Source organism: Euleptes europaea, chromosome 1 (genome assembly GCF_029931775.1).
Source record: "Euleptes europaea isolate rEulEur1 chromosome 1, rEulEur1.hap1, whole genome shotgun sequence".
NCBI classification, from domain to species: Eukaryota; Metazoa; Chordata; class Lepidosauria; order Squamata; family Sphaerodactylidae; genus Euleptes; species Euleptes europaea.
Window position 1 is genome coordinate 100,125,870 of NC_079312.1, and position 11,477 is coordinate 100,137,346.

At 43.6% G+C, this 11,477-nt stretch overlaps 1 protein-coding gene across 1 annotated transcript in view; it reads right to left on the reverse strand.

Annotated features, from left to right (window-relative positions):
* PPP2R2B (protein phosphatase 2 regulatory subunit Bbeta) overlaps nucleotides 1–10,992 on the reverse strand; it is a 289,890-nt gene extending 278,898 nt beyond the window's left edge. Inside the window, exon 1 of the mRNA XM_056858192.1 lies at nucleotides 10,892–10,992. Coding sequence (XP_056714170.1) covers nucleotides 10,892–10,970 — 79 coding nt within the window. The 5' untranslated portion in view covers nucleotides 10,971–10,992. The remainder of the gene's footprint in view (nucleotides 1–10,891) is intronic.
* Nucleotides 10,993–11,477: the final 485 nt, after the last annotated feature.

The window sequence follows — 11,477 nt, forward strand, 5'->3', positions numbered from 1 at the left end:
GCCACTGTGTGAACAGACTGCTGGACTTGATGGGCCTTGGTCTGATCCAGCAGGGCCTTTCTTATGTTCTTAAGTAAGGCATTTTTATTCCTTTATTTTCTGCTCAAGGCTATAGCTACATGAGGATAGACAGACAGACAGACAGACAGACGGATGGACGGACGGAAGAGCAAAAACTAGAGCATGGGTATCTTTTTTTCCAAGTTCAGCCCACTTAACATCATCCCAAAATATCTCACACTGGCATCCGGGGGGTGTTCATAAGAACATAAGAAAGGCCTTGCTGGATCAGACCAAGGCCCATCAAGTCCAGCAGTCTGCTCATACAGTGGCCAACCAGGTGCCTCTAGGAAGCCACAAACAAGACGACTGCAGCAGCACCATCCTTCCCGTGTTCCACCGCACCCAAAATAATAGGCATGCTCCTCTGAGACTAGAGAGAACAGGTAAGCAGCATGACCAGCATCCATTCCAACTAATAGCTATGAATACCCCTTTCCTCCATGAACATGTCTACTCGCCTCTTAAAGCCCTCCAAGCTGGCAGCCATCACCACATCCTGGGGCAGGGAGTTCCACAATTTAACTATGTGTTGTGTGAAAAAATACTTCCTTTTATCTGTTTTGAATCTCTCACCCTCCAGCTTTAGCAGATGACACCGTGTTCTAGTATTATGGGAGAGGGAGAAAAACCTCTCCCTGTCTACTCTCTCCAAACCATGCATAATTTTATAGACCTCTATCATGTCTCCCCTTAGCCACCCTCTTTCCAAGCTAAACAGCCCTAAGCATCCTAACCGCTCCCCATAGGACAGTTGCTTTAGTCCCCTAATAATTTTGGTTGCTCTTTTCTGCACCTTCTCAAGCTCTGTAATATCCTTTTTTAGGTGTGGTGACCAGAACTGTACACCGTATTCCAAGTGTGGTCTCACCATAGATTTGTACAAGGGCAGTATGTTATCAGCAGTTTTATTCTCTATTCCTTGTCTAATTATGGCCAGCATGGAATTTGCCTTTTTCACAGCAGCCACACACTGGGTTGACATCTTCATTGAGCTATCCACTACCACCCCAAGATCCCTTTCTTGGTCTGTCGCTTCCAGCACAGATCACATCAGAGTATATGTGAAGTTGGGATTTTTTGCCGCAATATGCATCACTTTACACTTACTCACATTGAAACTCATTTGCCATTAGGCAGCTTCCAAAGCCCTTTCTCCCTGTAGGGTTGCCAGGTCCTTCTTTGCCACCGGTGGGAGGTTTTTGGGGCAGAGCCTGAGTTTGGGTAGGGGAGGGACTTCAATGCCATAGAGTCCAATTGCCAAAGCAGCCATTTTCTCCAGGTGAATGGATCTCTTATCAGCTGGAGGTCAATTGTAATAGCAGATCTCCAGCTATTACCTGGAGGTTGGCAACCCTATCTCCCTAAGAACATGCCATTTTGCAGGCATGGAGTTTTTAAAATAAGTGACATAGCCCTGTGAAACTGAATGGGAGAGTTTTACAGTGATTTTTTAAAGCGTATTTTTAAATTTTATTTACACCCGGAGAAGCCTTTCAAGAGGCAGCACGACTGTGCTGTCCCCGGCCGTTGCCGAACTATCCCCCCCCCCACTTCAGGATTGGGCTGCCCGTCTTCTTGTGATCTCACTGTAAAATAGCAACATCAGATTGCAAAAGAAGTTAAAATAACATCTCATCCCACAATTACCAAGCAGTCACTATTATTTACAATCTTCTATGGCCTCTTCTAACAAAATCAACCTTTCATTAGCCTCCCAACAATGCTCTCCGAAATAAAGGTCATACCCTATGAAAAATAGTCAACAATGCTGCTCTCCACACCTCTACAGGTAGGCCATTTCAAAGTATTGGACTTACTACTAAGAATGCTCTTGCCTGAACTGATACAGAATGCCTGATAAAACACATAGCAAGGAGGCAATCATCCAAGGAATGGAGTAGGGGCATGGGAATGTAATTGGAGATGTGGTCCATTCGATAAGAAAAAGAAAAGTAAATTTGAATATCCCACTTTTCTCTACCTTAAGGAGTCTCAAAGCGGCTTACAATCACAATGCCTTCCTCTCCCCACAACAAGGCCTTGTGAAGCAGGTGGGGCTGAGTTCTGAGAGAACTATAACTGGCCCAAGGTCACCCAGCAGGCTCCATGTGGAGGAGTGGGAAATCAAACCTGGTTCTCCAGATTAGAGTCCGCCGCTCTTAACCCCTACACCATTCTGGCTCTCTGTTCCTAGGCTGGAAAAGGCTTTAAAGATCTTTTGTCCAAGTTCTCCTTGAACTGGGCCCAGAAGCAATAGGTAGCCAGTGCAGATATCGAAGCACAAGTATTATATATTCCCAACAGCTGACATCAGACACTAACCTGACTGCCACATTTTATATCTATTGAAGCTTCTAGGTCATCTTCAATGGCAGCCCCACATAGAGAGCATTAGAGTAGTCCAAACATAGAAGTTCAAAGCCATTTTACTAGGAGGAAAAATATTTCAATTCCAGATAATGCATAGGAAAGGTTGGCAGCTGAGAGAAGCATACTGCTATATTAAAAGCACACATACAATATGAAACATGTATTCATAATAAACTTTGAAATTATCAGCCTTGACTGTATTCTGTTATCATTCCGAGGGAGGGAGAGAGGGATTGCTGGCTCTAATATCATTAAGGCTGAATGATGCTCAAGTATAGTACCGAATAATATGCAAACTTTGGCAATATACCAAAATTTCCCTTATGATCTTCCACTTTCTAATGAATGGTTGAACCAATTTACTTGAAGTCAGAAAGCTATACACATGTCTGAGTGAAGTAAAAGTGACTTACAGTCCAATCTTAAACAGAGTTTCATCCTTCTAAATCAACTGAAGGCAATGGACTTAGAAGGCTGTAATTGCGCTTAAGACTACACTGTTATTTTTATTAGCCTACCTAGGGTTGCCAGGTCCCTCTTTGCCACTGGCGGGAGGTTTTGGGGGCAGAGCCTGAGGAGGGCAGGGTTTGGGGAGGGGAGGGACCTCAATGCCATAGTGTCCAATTTCCAAAGCAGCCGTTTTCTCCAGGGGAATTGATCTCTATAGGCTGGAGATCAGTTGTAATAGCAGGAGATTCTTAGTTAGTACCTGGTGGTTGGCAACCCTAAGCCTACCTCATTAACATCTACTTCCAGACCCTACATGTTTTGTTCCAAAGTTGATAGTGAAACAAGCAGGATTCTGAGAATGGGAAAACAATCTTTTTTAACCAAACTTGGTGACCTACTGGGGGGAAGCTGTGATGAGAACTGCACACTTAACCAAACTGAAAAAACAAATTAACTCAAATAAAAGAAGGGTAATCTATCACCAGATCTGCAAGATTCAATAGAGAATAGTTGTTGTTGTTGTGTTTAGGACTCTTGTATTTTTACTATTTGTGTTGGGAGAAGAAAATTTCAGCAGATTATCCAACCTCAAATCACACTTGCCAAAATTCTACAAATAGTTAACAGAAATATGACACCTCTGTGTGATACCGACAGTTACAGAAAAATTCAACACAGACAGGCATTCAATGACCACAACTCAATAACAATTTTGCCATATATAATCACACGTTAGACCTACAGCATCACAAAATAACATACAATTGAACAATTCATATCAGAGAATCTCTTCAAAATTCAAAACAATATTCTTTAAATGCCGGTTCAAACTACTAAATGGTTAATAGTCCCATTTAGTCCAACTTATCATTCCATGGGAGTACATAGGTGCATTCAAAGGAATCACACTTGCCAAAATTTTACAAATATACAGTTCTTAAAGACGCAAAATGAGCAACCTGGGTAAGTAAAATTCATAAGCTTTCCGACCCATTTTTCTCAGCAACTACTTCTTGATGCCCTGTTGGGAATCAACACCACTATAGTGCCGTTACCATTCCCTCAAAGTTCAAGTTGGATTTATTGGCTCTCAGCCATTATAACAATTGCTAGTACTTGTAACATAGGTCTAATTGTCCAAACTTGGGGACCAATCTGGCCAATGATTAATTTGGGCCACTGATTTAAAATAAGAGTTGATCACATGCTGATCTCATGAGTTGACCTTCCCCGATAAAATAAGGAAAATGAGTACAGCCAAACTTATACATGTATGCACTTCCATCACTCCGCAAACTGTGTAAAACAGAATTCTTCAGGAGGGTATTTATATTAAAGAAATAAGGCTGTATTATAATGGAATGGAAGGCATTTGTCATCTTGCTCTTGATGCATTGTTTTGTAATCCCATTTTGGCATTGTTTATGACATATATTTGTCTGATACTTTAGGGGTGGAGTATTGTTTCTAATTTTTGTGATCCTAGTCCTCTTGCATTGTTGGTTGGCTGTCTCGTGCTATTTGACTGCATTGTCTTACACCCTGTGATCAGCCTTGAGACACAGCAAGAAGGGTAGGCTATAAATAAAGTTAATAAATTTAAAAAATAGGTAAAATTAATTGAGAAATAGTTCCCATTGTTTTCAGTGGGACTTACTATCAGGTAAATATGCACAGCAGTGCAGTCAAAGGTGCTTAGCTAACATTTTGGTCCCATTTTGAGTTAATGAGTTTCTTAACCTTGGGGAGATGTTATGTATTTCACTGTGTATTTCTTTTACATGATAGAAATAAATATAACATTTTTCTAACTCCTTGGTTTACAATGAAGCGAAACTGATTGATGTTTGCAGTTTATCTTCATTTTGTCAGGACTGCTTATAGAAAAAAACAAAAATAAAATAACTGCTATTGATTTTTGTTAAAATCCTGCATGTGAAATGCAATTTGATATTATTGATGGACATGATCCAGCAAAGGTAAGCACTTTTAAACTGCACTTTTTTAAATGGGAGAATTAAGCACACAGGATTTGAACATGCTTAACTCTGCCTGTGCATCATTCTTACTGAATGAGGCTGTTATGTCTTTATTTGCTTAAAGATACTAGCAGGAATAGCCAAGCTAAGGGATTGAGGTTTTGATGTTGTTTGTAATACAAAGCCTTTGTCTCATAGCATTGCTAGTTACTGCTGCTGTTCCTGTCCCCTCTTTTCCCCCTTCCCAGACATAAGCTGCTCCCTTCAGAAAGCTCTGCCCCATCATGATTGTTAAGGACAGGGCAGCATCTCCTGAAGGTAGCTGTGTTCCTCTCCAATTATTTCTGGAGGGGAGAAGGACTGTCAAGGACAGCAAGGATATCCAAAAAGAAGACAGAGGCCCACAGGAGAGGAAGTGCCACAGTCCTCCTTATGCCATCCCAAGAGGCTGCTTGCACCATGTGGGAAATAATGCATCCATGATCATTAGGGTTGTCAACCTCCAGGTACTAGCTGGAGATCTCCTGCTATTACAACTGATCTCCAGCCAATAAAGATCAGTTCATCTGGAGAAAATGGCCGCTTCGGCAATTGAACTTTATGGCATTGAAGGAAATGTGGACATATGGGATACTCATCTCTAGTATAAATTCCACAGAAATTAATAGGATTTATGAAAGAGTATGCATAATCCTTACACAAACATTCTCTGTGGATTGTGCCCCTATTAATCATTTAAAGAATAGAGAACGGGATAAAGCACAAGTGTGAAAGAAAGAATTAGTTGTGGTTTTGTTTCTGAGATGTTTAAAATAGACTATAAAATTGATATCCATAAATGACTCTCCAAAGGACAGAGAAATGTGTATTATGGCTACATGCAACTAGAGTAAGAGTCCTTAAAAAGAGTAGTGAATGCCACCACAAAATGGCCATCATGAGGAGGGGCAGTCACAAAATGTTGGGAAATTCCAAGCAAAGTATCCTCCCATGATGGAAGCAGCTGTTTCTGAATGGGTGCTTCTTACAGATCCAAATGCCTCCTCCTAGGATCGTCAGTGAAGTGGTGAAAAGCCAGGGTTGGCCCTTTGCTCTGGGGAAGAGATGGGCACCAAGAAACACAATTCTGGTCACCATACCAGGGTTCACTGATATAAAGGATAAATAATTACGGTAAATTGTGGAATATCATGTTTTCATATTGGTATGAATGTGAGACTAAAGCAAGTCTGATGGGATGCACGTTTTTTAGCTGGTTGACTCATGCCACAGTTAGGAGAGAAGAATCCTTTCATTGGCTCTACAGGGATTGATAGCTGACTATTTCCATCAAAGCCAAACACATCACTTCATTATTTAGTCCGGTATCACTTTGCTTATAGTAACTAAGGGCATTAATACAGACTTAGTGGATCAGATTAAAGCATTAGATAAAGGATTTTTTCCTTATTAGTAAAACCTTCCAATGGCTAAGCTCTCCTTCCTGAATTCCTCTAGGTTCTCATAGTTCACATTATCTAATACATCAGCTTGAAATCTTTTCTACAGATTGCAAGCATTTCTGGATTTCCCTTTCTCTAATGTTGTTTCAAAGAATCCAACAGAAAGCAGGTAAGAGTCCTTCCATGCTTGAGCTACAGCAATTCTCTTAACATTCAAGGCCTTAGTAACTAAGGACTCCACACCAGTATGTACAGCAGCTTTTATGTAGTGTTACTCTGGATGTGGCAAGTGCTAAGAGAGCAGAGTAGCTGGCTGAAACCGGGGGAAGGGCTGTGGCTCAGTGGTAGAGCATCTGCTTGGCATGCAGAAGGTCCCAGGTTTAATCCCCGGCATCTCCAGTTAAAGGGACTAGGCAGGTAGGTGATGTGAAAGACCTCTGCCTGAGACCCCGGAGAGCCACTACTGACTTTGATGGACCAAGGGTCTGATTCAGTATAAGGCACCTTCATGTGTACATGTGAGAATAAATACTCATCTTCCTCTTTACTTCTTTCATTTGGCTGTTCTGATATTTACTGTCATTTTTCACAGAGAGAGTCACCCCTCCCCTTCTTCCGGTGGTGGAACAGTTGTTGTGGCAAAGTCCTTTTAAGCAAAGGCACAACAGTAATGTAGACAAATTAAGCCAAGCTATGAGCTCGGGCACCTGTTACCCTTTCAATTGCAGTAACACCACCACCACTGCAACTTCCCAGTCCTCTCGTTGCCTTTAGTACACCTTGGCTGCAGAAATGGAAGGGGGTACGGCCAAAGCACAGGGAGACTCAAGACGGAAAGGAAACAGAGAAAGGGAAGGGAGGAATGTAAAAAAATGACAAAGGAAAGGCTGGAAAGGAGGAAATGTTAAGGGGTGGACAAAAGAGAAGGGAACTCCAAAAGGGTGTGGAGAGGATCGGGAAGCAGGGCAGCAAGTTGGTGCCATGAAATAAACTGACAGGCACCACATTAGGGATCACTGGATTAGAATAATACCAGCAGGCCCAGTAACCTAGTTCTAGTATTTGGGGTGGGGAGAATTGATAAGGAAGCAACTAGAGTAATTCCATTGCGTACCATTTACTCCCTTTTCTTAATCATAAATTGCTCTAAAGTGGTTGCAGGTTTGGAAGACACAGATCAAGACAACTTAATATCAAATCATCCTTCCAGCGTTACGACGGCTGCTTTAGCATTCAATTAGCACTAAAGACATGCTAGACTATGTGCTGTGCTTTGCCTTACATTAAAGATGCAAATAGGTTTTGACAGCATGAATCACAGAAAAGCTTAAGCACTTGCTTGAAGTTTCCATAGGGATGAATTCCAGTGTGTTACACAAAATAAACAAAACTCAGGCTTTAGAGCAACATACTAGTATAAACACACACACACCATAATTGGGGAGGGGCCATGACTCAGTGGTAGAGCATCTGCTTGGCATGCAGAAGGTCCCAGGTTCAATCCCCGGCATCTCCAGTTAAAGGGACTAGGCAGTTAGTTGATGTGAAGGACCTCTGCCTGAGACCCTGGAGAGCCGCTGCCAGTCTGAGTAGACAATACTGACTTTGATGGACCAAGGGTCTGATTCAGTATAAGGTAGCTTCATGTGTAAGGGCTTGGCTCTTAGATTTTTCTTACAAGCATCTTCTACAGTGGATATCAAAAATGTGCTTGGGTGACATGCCCATCTTTATTGCACATAAGAGGAATAATACTTCCTGAATGTAATCTCTGTGTAATTAATAAAACTGCCTGACATTTCTCTTACAGTGAAGCATACCACAAAAATTACACGTAGAAAAGTTTCCCCAAGAAAGGAGAACGTGTATAGGATTCTCCCAGTCCCTAAAATCTTGACCACACAGTTTTGTCTATCCTACACCCCCCATCAAGTTTACACCTTGTTAAAATATAGTGCATATATTTCTGGATATGCAGCATATGTGCCACTACATCTGATCGTTTTGATGCGCAACCTGTACTCTGAACAAGAGGCCTCAGTTAGAACTGAATATGGAGAAACGGAATGGTTTCCGATTGGCAAAGGTGTCAGACAAGGATGTATTTTATCTCCCTATCTCTTCAATCTATATGCAGAACATATAATTAGGAAAGCTGGATTAGATTTAGATGAAGGTGGAGTGAAAATTGGAGGGAGGAATGTTAATAATTTGAGATATGCTGATGACACTACATTATTGGCAGAAAATAGTGAAGATTTGAAACAACTATTGCTGAAAGTTAAAAGAGAAAGTGCCAAAGCAGGACTACAGCTGAACATCAAGAAAACAAAAGTAATGACTACAGGAGAATTACACAACTTTAAGGTTGACAATGAGGAAATTGAAATTGTTCAAGACTTTCTATTCCTTGGCTCCACCATCAACCAAAACTGCAGCCAAGAAATTAGAAGGAGATTGAGACTGGGAAGGGCAGCCATGAAGGAGCTAGAAAAGGTTTTGAAGTGTAAGGATGTGACTCTGGCCACCAAGACTAGATTAATTCATGCCATCATATTCCCTATTACTATGTATGGGTGTGAAAGCTGGACAGTGAAGAAAGCTGATAGGAAGAAAATAGATTCCTTTGAAATGTGGTGTTGGAGGAGAGTGTTACGGATTCCGTGGACTGCCAAAAAAACAAATCAGTGGGTTATAGATCAAATGACGCCTGAACTGACCCTAGAAGCTAAAATGACTAAACTGAGGCTGTCGTATTTTGGTCACGTCATGAGACGACAAGAGTCACTGGAAAAGATCGTCATGATAGGAAAAGTTGAGGGCAGCAGGAAAAGAGGAAGACCCAACAAGAGACGGACGGACTCAATAAAGGAAGCCACAGCCTTCAATTTGCAAGATCTGAGCAAGGCTGTCAAAGATAGGACATTTTGGAGGACTTTCATTCATAGGGTCGCCATGAGTCGGAAGCGACTTGACGGCACTTAACACACACACATGCAGCATTCCCCCGCCCTCCAGATTTGGGACCCCAGAGCCCTGATTTATACATACAGGTGGAAATAAGGTAGCAGACTGCTAAAGCAATAGAATAGACTGTACACATGGCAGGTCTACAGGATCACCAAGGCTCACATTTTAGGACGTTCCTCTGTGTTAAAAGCTTCCCGAAACGAGAAAATGAGATTTGCAAGCAAAGAGAACGCATGGAGGTTTTTTCCCTGCTGTGCTACTTTTCTTTTTGCAGGGAGTTTTGTATGAAGGAAAATTCACGGCTAGCATCCATCCTCCAAGTTCCAGTGGCACATTCCTTTTTGCCAGCTCAGTATTCTACCATCTGATGTATAAATCACCTGCGTAAATAACAGAAACAGCGAAACCAACCAAGTGCTGACTTTTTAAAAAATTGAATGAAGGCTCGCCTTTGTATGAATGGGAAAAAACCCTGAGCCAGTTGTGGTGCGTATCTTTACACCAGTTCTAGTCACTTCGCCCTCCCTAATACTGATTTTTTAAAGGTAATAGCAGAATTACGCGACTTTCTAGAAACAACCCTGCTCCTTGAAGTTTTCCCAAGACCTTCCTGCTCCTGTAAGGTTTCTGCAGCATTCCTCGTGATACATGATGGACTCTCTGCAAGGCCACAGGTTCAGATATTACCAAGATTTTAAAGGTTATTTTAATAGATTTGATTATAGCATTTTTAACAATAGATTTAGCTTGTTACAATGGAAATACAGATACAGTTACCAGTTGAGGTTCATGTCTATAATAGTTCCTCAGTAAACGCCAACGAAGCATAGAATAGAAATGAAGTACTAATGAGTTTTGAATTACTAGTTAAACTTTGTACTTTTACAGGAGATTAACGGGCGAAAACGCACGGTCGCTTGAGCCTCCTTTATTTCCTGTTTCAACCAGGATTCAGCCAGGATCGAACGCATGAGTTTCGCCAAACGTGCATTCGATCCTGGCTGAAACGGGGAATCAAGGAGGCTAAAGCAACCGCGCGTTTTCGCCTATTGAGGGGTGAAAAGGGGTTATTCTGGGCACGGACACAAAAACGAAATGTCAAACTTTCCCCATCTGTCTTTTCCCCTTCTTGTTTTTTTTGGTACCCCTTATTAAAAATGAATAAAAAATTATTATTTTCAAAAAACATGCTTAAGTATTAATGAAAAAAACTGTGCCAGTTGTGGTGCGCACCTTTGCACCAGTCCTAGTCCCTTCGCCCTCCCCAATACTGATTTTTTTAAAAAGGCAATAGCAGAATTCCTCCCCGCTCCCTGAAGTACTCCCCAGACCTTCCCGCTCCTGTAAGGTTTCTGCAGCATTGCTGGTGCTAAAACGAGGGACTCTCCGCAAGGCCACCCTGATGGCTGAAGTCTGGTCACAAGACCCGCTTTCGCCAGCACCCCGGGTCACGCACCGGCGGCAGATGGCAATGTCAGCACAGACCGGGAGAGGGGTGTGTGTGTGTGTGTGGGGGGGTGTCAGCCACGCTCTCCTCCCTCTTTCCCTCTCCCCCCTCCTCCTCTCCGCTCTTGGGTCCCACCCTCCTGCCCCTCTCTGCCCCTCTCTGCCCCGTACCTTCGGCGTGGCAGCTGGAAGAGAGGATGGTGTTGGGAGGTCTGAAGAGGTAAGGCAGGTAGCGAGAGAAGCATTTCATCTTCCGACCCCCGATTAGGACAGGAAGGGCGAGCACTCATCTCTCCCTGGGGCTGGCGGCGCCGGCTACAGGGCGGCGGGTGAGCGCCAGGACCCCTCCGGGAGCCGCAGAGCCGGCGGCAGCAGCGGCGGCGCCGAGTCACCCCTGCCGCCGGACCCCATCTCGCCATCGGCGCCCCGCCAGCGCCGCCTCGCGTTGCTGCAGGCGTCCAGCTCCCAACTCGGAAGCCCCCCCACCTACCCCCCCCCGAGCCAGCGGGGCGAGGCTCCTCATTGGCTGGAGCGCGCCAGGGATTTGCTGACGGAGGCCCGCCCGCCCGCAAACACCACGGGCGCGCGCGCGCGGAGCCCGACCGCGCAGGACCGGCGGCCCCCTACGACGATCGAAACGCGCGGGGCCCCAGGAAAGGCGCAGGGGCAGGAGAGGGGAAACTCTGGCCCGTTTGTGCACGGGAGGATTTGCCGCTCTCTGGATGCACGTTTTCCCCATCCGGATTCTCAGAACTCA